Source organism: Medicago truncatula, chromosome 2 (genome assembly GCF_003473485.1).
Source record: "Medicago truncatula cultivar Jemalong A17 chromosome 2, MtrunA17r5.0-ANR, whole genome shotgun sequence".
NCBI classification, from domain to species: Eukaryota; Viridiplantae; Streptophyta; class Magnoliopsida; order Fabales; family Fabaceae; genus Medicago; species Medicago truncatula.
This window is the reverse complement of record NC_053043.1, coordinates 31,009,492-31,027,513: the sequence shown is the minus strand read 5'-3', so window position 1 is coordinate 31,027,513 and position 18,022 is coordinate 31,009,492. Positions and strand designations below refer to the sequence as shown.

Genomic DNA, 18,022 nt, shown 5'->3' with positions numbered 1-18,022 from the left:
TAACTTAAAGGCTAACACGGTGCAATTTTGCCATTTACTTCCCTTCCTTTTCTTATAAGAAAGCAATTTTGCTGAAGTAGTAGTACACAAACGGGTCTCTTAAATACATATGTCATCATAAAATCATATATCTTTAAATTAATTTTTATTTCCTATTAATCTAAATAAAATAAAATAAAATAAAAAAGAATCGGATACCTTTTTAAGTCACTTTGAAAAGGAAAAAAAAAATCATTTCCCTATAGAGACTTCAGAATAGCCAGCACATTCCTTGAGTACTAGTTCTCTGTATCTAGAATACCCTGCAAGATTTCACCAAAAAAAGAAAAAGAATACCCTGTAAGAACAACGGTTACCAAAATGAAAATTGAATACCGAAAATCATGAGGTTGAATTGAATTAAGCCACCACCTTGATGATCATAATGGCCGCATCCTTGTGCAAAACCTCATTATACTCATGGCAAGCAAAGCTCTAAAAAATATAAGAACTTTATTAAATAAACAATAAACATATGACTCAACATTCTACTAATATAGCATATAGTTTAACCTGAAAAATGATTAAAATTAATTGTATCAGAAAATGTTTGCTCCATACCTGAACACAATTAGGGCAACCTACTTCAGCCGAACAGCGGCAACATGTGAGCACTTCCAGAGCAGCTGCCAGGAACTTTGTGAAATGAGGTTGAGCCTATTAAACAAACAAAAAACAAAATTAAACAAAAATGTTGCCATTGATTGGCACTTGCGAAGATTCGTTAAACAAAAAATGAATGTATTACAACAGGTCATTGATATCCAAGTACACAAGCATAGTGCAAGTATTACAACAACAATTAACAAGACTTTACTCACAATTGAAAGTTTGCTACATGAAATATTTGATGTTGTAAGACACTTTCATGTATGAAATCTAAAGATGAATCATTTATATTCTATCTTGTTTAGAACTTCAACACATTTAACTCAACATTCTCATATCTGATACATTGAGCATATCCACGTGTTGGCATTTGACCGCCCAACACTATGTCAGAAAATCATGCCTTACAGTTGCGCGTTAAAACTTTTCCTTTAGATTGAGCGGTACATTTTTATCACATAAAACACCCGAGACTTCTCATTTTGTACAATGGTTTACTACTTTACACATCATTGTAATTTTCTCATTTCTATGATATTGAGTTTATTTTCTTGTTGACTCCCAACATTTAGTGCTATATAATAACATTAAATAGGTATTAATGAAAACTAAAGAAAAAGTAAACAAAATATCATTTGATTCCCAGACTTCTCATGTTATATACCTGTACTGAAATTCCAGACCCTCCAGGACATTGATCATATATTAAGATTCTTTCAGGATAATATCGGCTGTCATGAGGATTTGGACACTCGGGAGCCAAATCAGACAAGTTGCACATTATATGTCTGCAAGCACACAGATCATAATATATAAACATGAACAGGAATAACAGTTTCGTCAACAGGAAAGAGAAACATGTTTTAATTTCCTACTGGTTGAAATGCAAAACCATTTAGCAAGACAACATGTAATAGAGACTGCTCAAATAAAAAAAATTAATTTCCATGTTAAATTTGACCAATACAAGGTCCAGTGTGGAGAAAAACTGATATATTAAATTCACTCATATGTTAAAAAGAGGAAAATTCAAAGCCGCACTCCTTCCCCTAAATACATGCATAAATCCAATAAACAGGAAGCATCCGAAAAGAAAACACACTGACAACCAGTTGCCACACGTAGTTCATCTCCCAATGCACGATCGGTGAACTTATGAGTAACCAAACTTCATGCGTATATAATTTACATACTTACATTCATATCATAAAAACTCATAATGCTAACAGTAGTGTATGATTTACGTGCACATCCCCAAACATTGGCTCTGAGGAAACCTTTACGATACATATATGTCTTTGGCTGGAATAATATACTATCAATGCTAATAACAACAATGACAACATCCTTCAATTTTTCTTAAATAACAACCCACTCATGCTCCTTTAGGAAATTACACTAAATCCCCTTAGTAACAAAGCTGGTCTACTTATAAATCTCCTCTACAGATTTACATACATACAGGTGAAAAATCAAAGACGGGAGATTACAGTAATTCATGAAAAAGTGATGAAAAGAGTGTAAATCAGGGGGACCCAGGAAATGATGACGATGATGATGATTGTTGAAATTTGGGTCCTAACTCGTCCTTACAAAACCGGCTTGTAAGGTGAGGAGGGCCTCCTCTTTATAATGATGATGATGATGAAATTTGGGTCCTAACTCATCCTTACAAAACCGGCTCATCATTATAATGATGATGATGATGATGATTGTTGAAATTTGGGTCCTAACTCATCCTTACAAAACCGGCTTGTAAGGTGAGGAGTGCCCCCTCTTTATAAACTCTTCTCAAGAGTACTATCTATCTGATGTGGGACTAAATCCAACCCCTTGAAGCCAACACAATCAAGGTATTGGAGGCTGCAATGAAGGCTAACCAAAGGCCGCAATTTAGGCGACTAGGGGCGGACCGCAATAAAGGTGGAATTTCCAACAACAACAATAATAATAATATCACTTATTAATGTTAATGGAGACTAAAAATATTCCTATAAAAAAGTAAAAAACTAAATTAGAGGAACCTTAAAATATGTACCTAACAGGTAATGCGAATTAAAACCAACAACCAACAGAGCACGGATGGAAGCAATTAGGATTTTCTATCTCATGTTTCTGATGCCAAAACATTATAACTAACATTTATACGAAACTTACAAAGGCACTACGTGTAAAACAGCATGAGAAGCAGCATGCAAACCTCCACGAAAATCATAATTTTTTTTTACAACTGCTTCTTTTATTGACGGTGGCACAGGAACCCAGACTGCCTTTTAACAGAAAAAGAACATAACAAAGTTAAACAAACACATCACATACGGATAATAAAAAGAAAACTGCCATATAAAATCCTAACAGTGCCCAAGTTCACCTGTGACTGGTATGAATATGGAGGAAGTGCTAGATCAACAGCATCGATGATTTGATTGCTTCCTCTCCAAATACGATAAAATCCAAACCAAGTAGTTGTCACTTGGCATACATTAGCACGGACATTTGTGTTTGGAAACATGGTGGAATCAATTACTGGATAAGCCTGAAAATAGGAGGGACATGGGTTTTCAAACACCTTAACATCACAATCATTATCCATCAGATATAAGGTGGAAGTATATGTTATAAAGTTGATGCATAATAAAGAGACTTTTCACTAGATTTACAGATGATATACCTGAAGATTTTATAGATTCCAGTTAAATGACCGAGCCTTAATTTGCTTGATTTTCATTGATTCTACTTTTTAGCAGTTTTTGTGACAGATAATGATTTCAGAAGTATATTTTTCCTAATTAGAATAAGTCAGGCATGAACGCTAGAATAATAACTTGAATAAGGTCCAGGGATTAAATTCCTGATCATTTGTTAGTGTCTTACTAGCATTTTATGAGATTAATTGGAGAGCATAACTTCAAGGGTTGAAATTTGTTAGAGGATCCATATGAATTTCAATTGTTAATGAAGTGTGAGTTGAAACTTGTCAGAGTGTGTAGAAGCATTACTAGTTGTGAGATTATTTGCACAACACTTTTAAGAGTTAAAATTTGGAGATATATAACAAATGAAGTTATGTTTTAATAATCAAACAGCATTTCATACATTCTTTAATCCCCTATTTCATGAAAGAGCAAATCAAATTACAATTGGTTGTCACTTTTTTCGAGAGAAATAGGTTAAAAATATAATGCAAAGGATCTCTACAAAACTGAAGATCACATACAATATTACCCCCAATGACGTGGATATCAGTGTAATCTCGAGTTTTCGTATAATACTTCAGATCAGCCTCTTTGCAGAAAGCAGTTTTGCTAGATAGATCTAATTTTTCAACCAAATACGTTTTCCCCTGACGCAGGTACACTGCACCATCGTATACCTGAATCGAGTACAGCATAAATAAACTTTATGAACTTTGAAAGGTAGCAAAGCTCTTTGTCCACATAGGTAGAAGTCAATACCTGAAAGAAAGCCTTGCTTTCCTCTATCTCTTCTAGGACTTGTTCTTTTTTCTGATCTATGACACTGTATCTAACAGTTTCTATTGCTCGAATATTGACTGCTTGTGAAGGTAATTTCTGGAAAAAACAAGAAAACAATTTTATAGTAAAATATCCAAATATTTCAAAGAGATTGATAATAAAGAAGTAAACTAAACCAGAAAGACAGTAAACCTAATTTGTTTAAGAATCTCGTATACCTGAGGACCAATGTAGTTCCAAATTCTAGGAGAATCGGACAGATCAGAACATAAGTATCCTCTATCTTTTAGAGAATTCAAAACACTCTCTAAGCAAGCACCAAAATACTGCTCATCATACTGCACACTCAGAGGGTGTTCATGAGCTGCACAGACCAAATGCTGTTCAAGAACCTGGAGAGAGCCTGGCATAATTAGCACAACAAACCGTTCCATTTGAGAAAAACTCAAAAAATAATCCTGAAAAAACTTTCTAAAAATTATGAACCTGTTTGTTTTGGGAATCAATATGACAGCATTCAATTGGTCTATCAAAAAGTTTCCTAGGATTTTTCATGAAGTATTGATCAAGTGGTCCACCAAAGGCAACATATATCGCAAGAGATGATCTATCTCTCCTCCCACCCCTACCAGCTTGCTGCCACAAGCTAAAATAAAAAATATTAATTGGAAAATAAAACGGAAATCCGACAACCTTGCACACAAGAAGGTATTAAAAAGGACAAGTAAGGATAACAAAGAATAAGGGTGAATACCTAGCAATACTACCAGGAAATCCTAGATGCAGAGTGACGTCAATTTCTCCAACATCAATGCCCAACTCAAGAGCATTAGTTGCAGCAACACCACAAATTTTACCACCAAAAAATGCACTCTCTATTTTTCTTCTTTCCTGTCAATTTGAAAACGCCAGAATTGAGTCTCATACCATTTAATCACCATAACTGAACACCCCGTATATCTAAACAAACAAATGAGCACTGCACTACTATTGGATTAAAATGAGAAATGTTCAAATCATGAATCAAACTTGAATGGGGGATATTTTATTGCTTTCAAGATTCATAACCATAATATTAAAAGATACATTGAAGTAATGGTAAACATGGAATCTGATAAACAATGCCAAGTTCTGCAATAAAAGGTTTTTTTTTTTTTTAAATGATATCCTCAAGAAATAAATTGAAAGGTACCAGATGTATCGGTATTAGAATTACGAAGTAATGGACCTTTCCTTCTTAAAAACAAACAACAGTTCCGCTGTAAAACTGGGTATGAAAGATAGAGATGCAGAAAGCTAGAGAATAAAATAGGAGATGACTCCTCCCTCAAGCTGCTAAAGTTGTCCAAACCTTTTCCTCAAAATATTGAATAACCACCTGTGTCCCCCTCACCAATGTAGTCAGGAACGAGTTCCTACGTAGGATCGGTCGGCCGGTGAAAGAACGTAAACACGAGGAACGTAACACGGTTCGTAAGTAGGATCGATAGGTTGTCGATATAAGTGAGAGAAATATATAGGGAAAATAGAGGGAAAACAGGGGAGCCAAGCATAAAAACAGAGATATTAGAGGAAAAACAGAGGAACCAAGCAATAAAACAGAGAAAAACAGAGGAAAAAACGGCAAAAAACAGAGAAAACAGAGGAAACAAAGCAAAACAGAGAAAACACGGTTCGTAAGTAGGATCAAAGCACGGTCGAGGTGCTGTGGCACGTAAGATCATGCGATCCTACGTGCTGGGACTCGTTCCTGACTACCTTGCCCCTCACTACGTTTTTAACTGTAGAGATGTTTAGTTTGAAACATTACGTGATGATACTATCTTTGTAGATATTATGTTGTAGCAAAATATGTTCAACTTACAAAACCACCATAGGAAATCTTTTGTCATCACCTCCTCATAGGGTTAAATTCCAACTTTCTTTATAATACTATTTGTTCCTAATCGTGTATGTTCCTATATGTTGACTTAATCATTAAAATCTCCACCAAAATTATTTTTTTCTGTAGTTGGCGTTACGTTGTCGGTCATCCATTACTATAGAAAAGTGTTGGTTTAGCAATTTTACTGTAGGATTTTCTTGAGTCTTAGGCATGTTGGGATCAGAAATCATTAGTAATGAATTTCTCTATATCAACCATCTTGTTTGAATATATTGACTTTTAGAGGCATGCTGGGATCACATCTTTTTGGACTTACACAACACCTACTATGTTTTCCTCCTATTTAATCAAAAACCCTTTGATTCCAAAACATCTCGGAACAACTGAAGCTACGAATTCTCCCTTTAACTCAATTCATGAACTAGGACTATATCATCTAGAAAAAGCATCATTAAGGCATTAAGTTATGAATCAGAATATTAGGCCCATCCAATCCCCAGATATTTTATAAAAATTTCTTTGGAGGACTAATATAGAAATTTTTAAATTTTTTGGTGACTACATTGGGCACAAAAATTGTTAGAGGACTAATATAATGACACCCTAATCATTGGAGGATCCAGTTGAGGGTATATTCTTTATGAAATTGAATACTATAAATATTTCCACTGATAAAAAGAAGGCGAAAACCAAAAAAACAACAACAGAAGGACTTCATTGGTGATGAAATCAGAGCATATTAGACACCTGTTCCTAGGATAAATAATATATTACCTCTGCAGTTATGAATACCAGTTACATGAACATGATATGCGGACAGATTGTATGCATACACAGAAGCATGCAATTGCACATACATATATTAATGTAGAGTTTTGTAACCAGAAAAGACAAAGAGTGAAGTAAAATTGACCTCTGCAATGTAGCCACCACGATATGCACATACGGAATCCAGTAGATGAGGGGCTGTCTCATGAAGAATTTCACGTCTGTGTCATTTCAAATCATTTCAGTTGCAAGAAAACCTTCCTTTCTTAACAACTAAGTGGACATTAACTTAAATTCTAATGGATATCAGATAACAAGTAGAATTTGGGGGAAAAAAAAACAACTATATCCCAACATCAATTCTAGCAAACTACACAAGTAGATGGAATTGATTTTACATACGTATAGGATAAAACAAGCTCGCAAAGTTTCCTTGATTTACAAAATGCAATGCAGCGAAGACCATGCTGAACCATTTCTGCAAGAAGGCGTGAAACATCCACGATTGGGCTGCACATGAAACAGGGCACAATGCATTAAAACTTCAGATATGCAAGATTACTACATACTGAGGAAATGTGTGCAAATTTAAACCTATTCAGTATCAACAATTTCAATTTTACACAGTATGTTAAGTTGGTGGTATGAACTACTTTTAATCTAGCGGCCACTATAAAATATACTTCATTCTCATAGTTAACTCTAAATTTGACGATGAAAATCCAAAAGAGACTCGGTCCAATAACATTAAAGATAAAACAATTAGAAGGGGAGAAAAACTATCCATGTCAATGTCCTATCTGAAATTGTTGAGACTTGAGAACTAGACTGGGAATGAACTCCATTATTTTGTGTGATCACGAAAAATGGACATCATAGAGTTGTTATCAAGCTTGTTTAGAATCTTTGAAAGATCATCACCGGTCACGATTAACTTCTTCAATGGTGGACTATGTTAGGTAATGTTCCATTCCATCAATTAAAGTGTCACCAATCATCACCACATTGCGTACGTTATAATACAGATGTTAAACATCATTTGTGCCGCACTTCAAGCCTTCTATAACAGGCCATAACATGTCTTAAAAGAACAAAAGTGAACCAATAATTTTAAGTCCATGGACTTCCGTGGGATAGGAACCAACTGATAGTTAGTCCTCTTCCACTATCTTGTAATGTCTTCAGCTATCTTGGTCAAGTGATTAGAAAACAAGTTCCGAAAACCATAACATTAATTTTTCGACTGAGTCTCTGAAAATTTTGATGGATTGTCAATAAAACAAAGGCGCTGCTTGACAATCTAACAGTGAAGTCATGAAAGACCCATAAGGAGAGGATACGAAGGTGGTGCTTGCAATCACACTGTATACATCCAGTCCTCGGCATGAGACAGTGTTGGTGGTCACCGCCATTTGTCCATGCTCCAGATGATGTCCACTCCTAAGTGTGAGGGGGTATGCTAAGACCCCACATCAACAATAGATATGGCAAAAATAATCTTTATATGCCTTACACAGTCATCACATCTTCGGCTAGCATATAAGATTGAATTAACCCTAAAACCCAAATGACAAAGCACCGTTTAATTTTAGATACTTGTTGTGTTACAGAGGCAAGAAACCAACCTATAAAATGTCTAGTCAATGGGGCTCCAGTTGACAACTAACGTGCTCTGTTTCTCAAGTCCATCGAATGTGTCTATTTGGCTAGGGAAAATGGAGGGACGGGGAGGGATTATTTCAAACTTTTATTGTTGGGATCAATATTTTGGAGGGCATATGAAGGGAGGGCAATGGAGCAAAATTCATCATGAGTCAATTTTAGCTCCTCTCCAGTATTAGGGGCACTTGGACGGAAGAGAATATGTTTTTATGAACTTAGATATGCATTGACTAAAATAACCTTGCATGAAATGTCACATTAAGCATTATATGGGTTTAAAATGTAGATTATCTTTATCCCCCATTCATTAAAATATCTCTCATACTCATGTTTGAACCAAACAAATCCCAACAACTACTTGGGAATTAGAGAGTATCCTTTTTCCACAACATGGCAGTAGAGTTTAAGACCAGGTTCCAAATGTTGAATTCTCGTCTCCATTAACAGCACAAGGTCATTAAGAGCAATGTACAGGTAAATAGTCTATCTTTGAAACAAATACATGACAGGACATTATTGTGTTGATTGATCCATATAGCCGACAACCACCTTGTAGGAACAAGCTTGGTTGTTCTGTAGTTGATCAGTCCAAGGTCAAGGTAGCATGCGCAGTGACTATACTTTGAACCTTAAGACTGAACTAATTTGACTTGGAATATTAAAGTTATAAATAATTCTTTAGGCTATATTAGCTTAAGCTTTAAGAAAAATTGGTCGATAACGCACTTAACTCAAGCTGGAACTGAGTTTTCATTGATAAAAAAAGCAGGTCAAAATAAGTTTGCATGCATCAAAATTTCTTGTCATACATGTGGGGATTATCACCTTGAACGAACAAAATTGGCACTTTCATCTGCTAATTCATTGTTATCCATAGCCAAGTGAGCTTTAATGAATGTCTGCAGCAGTCGAGTAGCAATGGCATTTGGTTTGTTAAAATATGTCTTCAGTTAGCACTACCAGAGCTACATCACTAAACTAAAGTAACAGAGGTCCAACTCACAGCTTTTGGGCGCAAAACAGGATTCCAAAGGATGAAGAGTTTTCTTGCAGAGGGACTTCCGTCTTTCTGAAATAACTCCACTGTGGATAAATTTGCAAGTTCCTTAGACATAGAAATTCATGGTTAGTGCAGCAGTATAGCAATTTTGAGAAGATTACCACACAAACTTATAATAACAGACAAGACAACATAAACAACTATGTATGTAATGTGAGAAGTCAAAGAGGGAGTATAGGGAATCAAAGAAAGAGAGAGGGAAATATCACCGCCTATGTAACTAATTGCTGAGTTGGCAAGGATGGGAAGAGTGGGAGGACTCTACTGTCTTCGGTTATATGACCTGAATCCTGATAGTAGGGGTAGTGCAAAACAAGGTGGTAATCACCTAAAACATTTGCAAGAGACTAGGCACACTCTGTAACAGCTTGGGATTGTTTTTGTAACACACAAGGCTGACGAGGGCGGGGAGTGGCCGCCGGTGCACAAGGCACGACAATGAGCGGCTCCTGACAGCTTCTAAACGAACCGAATCACACCGGAATGAGAGGGATCCTGAGGCCGTGCTGGTATGGGACTTCATGGTTGAAGGAAGGCTTATAAGAATTGTTTGATACAACCTTTATCAACAAGATGCATCTCCTTTCTGGTAGCCCATTCCATAAGAACTCCACAGTTAAGCGTGCTTGACTTGGAGTGGTCTTTGGATGGGTGACCAACAGGGAAGTTTTCTGGTAAGCGTGTGAGTAAGGACAAAACACGCTGAAAAGATTCGTGTTGGTTTGTAGGGTCAGTCGGCAATGCTTAAAGTCATCTGGGATGTTACAGTTTTTTTCTCCGCATTCTATTTCTTCTGTCCTTTTTCCATATTCAGATCCTATTATCACCTTGATACAGGTCTAGAATCAAGCATTAACATAATAAATTTTTATTTCATTTATTGCTATTTATCTGGTACCTATTATTTGGTATCGAATATACCAATTAAAGAGGCTATGGATGGACACTATGAGAGCTGCAATGTAATCAAGAGCGGATACATAGGAGAAGAATTTGGTTGATGCAGAAACAAAAGTCAAATGGAGCTGAAAGATGTTAGAAACATATGTGAGACAAGTAGAGTGAGAATAAGAGACGAAGGGAGGACCAAGGGAGCTAACTGGTTTCAAGTCACATTTCTAGCTGTTGAGATGTTGACTTGATTTAGTTTCCTATTATATAGATATTTTGTTTACATCTTTATTATATTAGCACTTACTGTTATCCCTGTAATTAAGGGATCTTGATTGTAAGCTTTTGAATATAAATACATGAGGCTGAGGGTTTAATCTCTCAAGCAATTCCATCATTTCATTCAAGACTAACTCACATTCCATAACATGTGTGTCACCAACCAGACATGGAAGGGGTCCTTCTAGGGGGAATAACCCTCCAATATGTGATGAGGAGGAAGAGGGTTCGGGGTCTTGATTTTACTAGGGATGATGCTTGTTGGTGGCTTAACATAGTTGAGTAATAATTCAAACAATAAAGCGTAAGGCTCTGAAAGGTTAGGTGTATAAACAACAGTACCCATGAGTTACAATCTTTCAACCCCTTCCCGACTTGGACTCTAGACATTGTAATGAACAAGACTAAAGGGAGAATCAGGCAGATGTGACCTTGACTTGGAATGATAGAATGAACATGTTTGCCTAACTGACGTGACTCACATTTCAAGGACTTCCAACGAAAGAGACAAGGAACTATTTTCTTCAACTTATTTAAACTTAGATGACCCAGATAGTGGTGAATTAAACTTGCAGAATTTGTAGCATCATGGAAGGTGGTGACCAGAAATACTATAGAGCATGTGATTCATATTGTTAAAATTAAAAACTTTATATGTTCCTTTAATTGTACAACTTCCTAGATTGATTGTTATTACTCCTAGAGTATACAATTTCCTAGGCTAGTGCTTACTAAATAAGCATTCAATGTATTTATTGTAGACCGACGCTCGTGAATTTCTTGGATAGGAATTGCCTTGCAACCACATACTATCACTTTCCTTAATTTCTATGTTATTTCCTAAGGTGTTTTATTTTAAAAGAAATCATCTTCCATTCTGAGACAGCAGTGCAGAGATTGTTACAGCTAAAATTGTTGTTTTCTTATAAATTTTTCAACATAGTGTCTATTCATATAATACTTACTGTATAAAAAAGTTATTATTTCAAAGAAATATTTACCATAGAATGCTCATGAGGATTTGCAGAAGTTGCAGTAGAGAACAAAAAAGAAGGCACAGCTCCATATACTGCAAATGGAATGGAGACAAATTGCATTCACATTTCAATTTAAAATTTAAATAGAACTATAAAACAATAAGTATAAAGATATTTCCTGAAGCTCCACAAACCATGTGAGCAGAGTCGCTTAAGCCTCCTTAATATAAGAGCAGTATGACTTCCAAATGCTCCCTTGTAGGTATGAGTTTCATCAATTACCAGAAACCTGATTGGTTAAGAGTGAGTAAACCTCTCCGCAATAACAATGCATTAAGCAATATTCCATATAAAACCCAAACTAATATGGTTTTGATAATATGATTGAATATTCCATATAAAATACCTTAGATTTGATAAAATCCGGCGAAATAGCCGATGGTGGGGCAAGATTGTTATGTGTAACATATCTGGATTTGTGATTAACTGCAATATAAATAATAATATATAATGAAGCATTTTTCACCATAATCTGTCTAGTCTAAAGAAGACATCAGTTACTGCTTTTAAGATTACCAGTCTAGAATTATCACGCAGCCGTGCCCTTTCACTATGAGAAGTGTCACCATCATATATACCGATATTTAAGTCAACATCAAATTCTTTCGTCATGTGTAACAAAGATCTTAGTTGATCTTGAGCTAACGCCTGCCAGCATGAAATAATTCAGTTATCTAATTACAACAACCTCTAGGCGACAAAAGGTAAAGAAGAGGGAGTGTATGACGATCTCCAAGCACTTAGAATTCAGAATGAGAAATTAAATAACAGACTGAAAACAAACCTTTGTAGGAAATATGTACAAAGCACATGACGATGAATTCTTAAACAACTCTTCTAAAACGGGCAGGTTGTAGCAAAGAGATTTTCCGCTAGATGTCATTGTAGCCACAACAACATTCTTCCCGAGAAGGGAGGCTTGTATAGACTCTGCCTATGTAAACCATGCAGCAGATAATATTTTAGAAACTATTATCTACGAAGGCATATTTGTACATATTTATTTCATACCTGGTGACTATACAATTTGGAAACTCCAATATACTTTAGTGTAGATCTCGTTTTCTCTGATAGTTCAGCTGGGATGTCACTGTAAATGGCTTTTCTGGCACATATGTCTTCAATATGCACAATCTGCATTAACACACATTCATAATTTAGCGCTAAGCTAAGTAAGTCATGCCTTGATACATCTTACTTAGTGAAAAGAAAATCAAGTTGGACTTTAAACAGTTAGAATTGTTATATGTAGGATAATCATGTAATTAGAAAAATTAGAGTCCTTTTAATCATGACTCTCTATATATATTACTCTGATCTCTAATTGAGATGAACATATTCAATCAAATGTTTTCTTGTTTTCGCTTTCTCAATATGGTATCTAAAGCCCAGTGAGAAACTATAATCTGTGCGCCCACCCAATGAACCCAACTTCCATGAGAGAACATACAGAGATAGATCGCCATTTTATTAAGGAGATGGTTTAGCAGGACACTTTTCTTCTTTTTTTTTTTTCTTTTAGCGGGACACTTAATGAAAAGCTGTGTAAATTCAAATAACCAACCAGAAAATGTCCTCACTGAGTCAGAGAGGTCCTTGGATTGGTAATATGTTTAACAAGGTTGGTGCATATAATTTACAAAGTCCATTTTGAGGAAGCGTATTCAAATTTATGTAAATAGGATAATTATGCATTTACAAAAAACTGGGAAATTATAATCTCTGCACTTGACTATATATATTATTCTCCGGTGTGTAATTGAGACATGCAGATTAACTCAAATGCTTTCTCGTATTCATTTTCAAACACAAACATTATTGGTTGTGTATTTTACAGTAGACCATTGGCACCACATCCAGAAATCAAGAGAAATTAAGGATTTCATGTGTTATACTTTCAAAAGCAAGACACATTGATTACAGTAAAAAATAAAAACCTGTCCTTCAGATCCAATTCCTTTCTTAAGATGATCAACCATGTCGACAGCCATTAATGACTCTGTGTCCTGCCAAACCAAGAATGAGTGATATGAACTAACACTGTTCATTATATTCTAACAGCATATAATTTAAAAATCTATGGGTTGCAACAGAAAAGTAAGTACAGTTTAAGAAACACAACAAAAAGAAGCTATAAAGTATGGTTGATTTATTTTTGTCGTAATCCATATACTAGTTTCCCGGCAATCTATTTTGACATGCAACAATTTCTCCCACCCATATCTTTAAAAATCAACCAAATATCTGTCAGAAATTTCACTATTATATTAAAACACATGCATGAACTCGAGAGGTTTGAATTCTGAATTCTTACCCCAGCCATATTATATTATTTTGGCTTGGTGATTATCATGTTATATAACCAGTTGACCAATAAAGAAAAGGCTTAATTGCACTTTTGGACCCCTATCTTTCCAAAAGTTGCAGTTATGGCCCCCTAACTAATTTAAATACAAAACATAGGGGGTTGTTTTGTATTTAAATTAGTTAGGGGGCCATAACCGCAACTTTTGGAAAGATAGGGGTCCAAAAGTGCAATTAAGCCTAAAGAAAAAGGAAAAAGATGCACTATCATGGCATTGAATGCAAATTGACAAAAACAAATGCAGCCAAACCTTTGAATTAGGAAAAATTACTTAAGTCTAAATACCAACATTTTAATTTCCTCAAATGCTGTTTATCTTTATGATCTAATATATGAAAAGTTTTCGTAATTTGATTATATGCGTTTAGCTATAAAATTTAAAATGAATATGTCACAAGATAAATACACACATGACACCCAATGCGGTCCATCTTAGATCCTGAGGAAGTTGAGCTTCTCTTTACACGTTTAGATTTGCTTCCTTTTCTGGTAAAATCAAGGTCCTTCACTGTTGCAAGCAGTGTTTCGAACGAAATTCTCACGTTCATCTCATCTCCAATTTCAAACTACAAATGAGATCGATGACAATGCACATTATTGAATATCACAAATATTAACGACACGGGAAGTATATTTGATTTTATGTTTTTATTTTAGTTTACTATATTTGAATTTAACACACTGTTCTTTATATAAAGTAGTCACACTCACATAACTAGCATGTGACTTTATAATGAGCTTTGCACATAAGTTTTTTCAAGCCTTCAAAAATCCATCTAAGTTTAGTGAATGCTTATAAACCTAGTCCTTTGGCGTGTACTTGGGATCTTTAAGCTGTCATATCATACCACAATTTCAGATCCAAGTGGTTTTAAACACACCCATCCCTATTGAACAATCCACGTCAACTTATCCTACAGCATCAGCTCCTCCAGAAAGAATGCTGTATGTCACCCAATACCAGAGTTCTAAAAATCAACTACCATACAGATGCAATTCTAATGCCCAATGATTCGATTCCTTCCGGTGCCAATTTCAGTGGGTTAGTCCATATAGAGTTATGCTCTGCCTTTAAAGGGGTCCCCCGCAAGTGAACAGTGCGATTGGACCCCACAGATTAGTCGGTCCTTGGCAGGATACCGAGTTTTCAACAACAAAAAAGAACAGAATACAAAGCCAATTATTTGCTAGTGAGCATTGTAAATTTATAATTGTTAAGAGTTATTATAATAAGTTAGTAAAATAAGTTCACATGCAAACTCACAGACAGTATAAATAAGTCTACGGTGGATCATTCATGCGGTTAATGTTAAAAAAAAAGTACCTGAAGCTGCTCAAAAGCCAACCCCAGATATTTTCGGAAAGAATTGTCCCTTCTCTCCAATGTACTGACAATCTTTGAAATATACAGCGACTTGCGAGCTATTAAATAGGACATGTCAAGCAAAAAAGAAAGAAAAAAATCATCCTCATGGAAAATAATATCACTGAACTTTGCAAAACAACAGTACAAATTTTAGATGCACCTCTTTTAGGATTATCTTCAATTCGATCGTCATTGGTAGTTGAATTATTTACTACGACAATGACATCACCAAAACTTGCCTTCTCTATGTCATCTACAAAACATACAAGCTGCAAAGAATTCAATCCATAAATTAGAGCACATAATGCAAGCCTACAAAAATGTTATTTCATAGAACAAGTGTTATTACTTCTAAGGCCTTACCTATAGTTTATACTACATTAGGGATACCACACATCTCAACATGAATCATAAGGTGAGCATGTATATAATTCAAAATATGATCTTTTAAATGAAAGAAATAAACATTCATAAGCGAAAAAAATTAAATAAATGAAACAGTAAGATAAATCAACCAATTTACATGAGGACAAAGAAGGGAAAGACGCTTCATGTCATGGGCGCCAAGTTTAACACCAAACTTCGCCAGCTGGTCAAGTGCTTCATCCAGTAGACTCGTTGTTACCTTCCTACTTTGCAAATGAAGAAACGCGGAAAAAATGTTTATGAAAGCAAACGACTTCAGAACCATCTTCAACCAAGGCGGACACAAGCAAGTAACACTGCCACCACCATTTCCCTTCAAACATGTTCTCTTCAACAACTTGCAGTATCCAAGAGGCAAATCAGATAAACAATTCACCGATTCCAATACCTTTGGAAAAACCTCAGCACTCCTACTAGTATGATCCAATGTATTCAATATCATATGATAAGGAAGATTTATCTCCTTCTCAGAACCTAAACCCCTTTTCATTTCACCCTCTACAGTTTTCTTTTTAATAACATCAATTTCTTCAGTGGTTTCGCGTAATTCCGACAAATCTTCCATAATATTCGACCACGTTGTATCGGCGAAACTGGAGGTTGAAGCATTGCAAGCAACATTTGGAGAAGAGAAAACCGAATCCGGTTTCTCTTTTTGAGTTGGTTCCTTCTTGACAAATGGAATCAAAACAACAAAGTCCCCGCTTTCAATTTGATAAGAACCAATTTGATCATGCAATTGCAATTTATTTCCCTGAAACCAAAAATGCATGATAATCACGCATCATTACAGCATTCAAAGTTAAACTAAAATGATATTGTTTTTACGGTAAACAATCATTTTGGTCTCTTAATGTGTGAGACACTGTCACTACAGTCCCTGAAAGTAATCAAATTGCAAACACAACCAAAAGTGCCTCTTTTATTCATCATTTTGGTGCTCAAATTTGCTTTAAGGTAATCAATCTAGTCGTCAAACATGTCACTAGGAATGTGTTTGCAATTTCGATACATTTAGGAACTACGGTCTGACTGACGGTGTATCACACACGTATCAAGATAATGGTTTGCTATTGTTTCTACAATACATTACGAATTAGAAACTATTGAATCAATCATTTCAGTCCCTAAACATGTGAGACATTATCACTATAGTCCCCAAAGCTAACAAAGTTGCAAACACATCCATAAGTCTTTTATTAGTCACTTCTATACTCGAATATGTTTCTAGGTAGTTAATTTAATACATAAAACTACTAATAAAGGATTCCTTATTATGAATGTGTTTGCAATTTCGATACATTTAGGAACTATAGGGACTGTGTATCACGCATTCAGGACCAAAATAACTGTTTGCTACACTAATTTATAAGTTACAAACTCTTGAAATTGAAGAAGAAAATAAAACGATAACAATGAATACGCAATGAAAATTAAGAGAGAGAGAGAGAGAGAGAGAGAGTGCCTTGAAGAAGAGATGGAAATTGGGGGAGTTGGTGGCGGGAGGGAAAGAGTGGTTGAGGAGAAGTTTGAGTTGTTGGACGGTGGAAGAGCGAGTGATGTGAAGAGTGATGGATTCACCGGTCAGGGTTCGGATTTGAATTTCCTTCTCGTTGCTGTCTTCTGCCATTGCTCGCAACTGCAACTGCAACTGCGTGGGAAATGTTTGCAGCGCTTTTTCGTTTTTTTTTTTCAGTTCAAAAAAACAAATTCTACTCGCTGTTTATAAAATAAAATAAAAATAAAATGAATAAAGGATAAAAACGAATACCAATAAAAAACAAACGGCAAAAAGTATATTTTAGCCCTTCTATTTGCCGTTTGAACTAGATTCTAGTTCAATAATTTTATAATAAAAAATCTAATCTTAACAAAATGTTATCGAGAATTAGGTAGTGTTTGGTCTAGCTTATTTTAGACTTTTCTTCTCCTTAAGAGAAGAAGTCAGGCCAAACAGTTTTCACTAGAAGCCCTTAATAGAAAAAGTAGCTTAAAGAATGCAAAGAAAAACATGCAGAAAAGGGCTTCCTAACAAGCTGTTGATAGGAACTTTTGGCAAGCATATGCGAGCTTTTTGTAGCAGATCACTATTCGATTCCCGCAGGCTGATGATCTTACATTTCAGCAATATATATTTTTTTTTTTGACAAATATTTTAG

General features: G+C 35.3%; 1 protein-coding gene across 4 annotated transcripts; it reads right to left on the bottom strand.

Annotated features, from left to right (window-relative positions):
* Positions 1–17,580, bottom strand: LOC25488409 (uncharacterized ATP-dependent helicase YprA). 4 transcript variants are annotated; one of them, XM_013608626.3, is made up of 27 exons: positions 17,329–17,578; positions 15,961–16,617; positions 15,598–15,706; positions 15,396–15,493; positions 14,482–14,637; positions 13,644–13,712; positions 12,718–12,840; positions 12,491–12,640; positions 12,223–12,354; positions 12,053–12,132; positions 11,841–11,935; positions 11,671–11,738; positions 9,443–9,544; positions 9,265–9,338; positions 7,180–7,287; positions 6,923–6,998; positions 4,879–5,015; positions 4,611–4,770; positions 4,343–4,516; positions 4,104–4,220; positions 3,866–4,021; positions 3,020–3,184; positions 2,806–2,918; positions 1,313–1,436; positions 601–696; positions 412–474; positions 1–302 (listed from the first exon to the last, which is right to left on the bottom strand). In XM_013608626.3, exons 1-27 carry the CDS (start codon positions 17,491–17,493, stop codon positions 279–281), a joined length of 3,591 nt encoding a protein of 1,196 aa, XP_013464080.1. In that variant the 5' UTR covers positions 17,494–17,578; the 3' UTR covers positions 1–278. The 4 variants fall into 4 exon arrangements, 3 of the variants coding, with proteins under 3 accessions (XP_013464080.1, XP_024633112.1, XP_024633113.1); XM_024777344.2 differs by lacking the exon at positions 14,482–14,637; XR_003009591.2 differs by lacking the exons at positions 1–302; positions 412–474; positions 601–696 and having other exon boundaries at positions 2,806–2,914; positions 17,329–17,580.
* Positions 17,581–18,022: the final 442 nt, after the last annotated feature.

Bases quoted from the DNA above. Each gene is read 5' to 3' on its own strand.
- LOC25488409 (XM_013608626.3), bottom strand. From the start codon at position 17,493: ATGGCAGAAGACAGCAACGAGAAGGAAATTCAAATCCGAACCCTGACC. The intron at 13,713-14,481 runs GTGTGTATTTAT...TTGGTTTGGCAG, and splicing joins TGGACCGCATTGGGTGTCAT to GACACAGAGTCATTAATGGC. The intron at 11,936-12,052 runs GTATTTTATATG...TTAACCAATCAG, and splicing joins CGGATTTTATCAAATCTAAG to GTTTCTGGTAATTGATGAAA.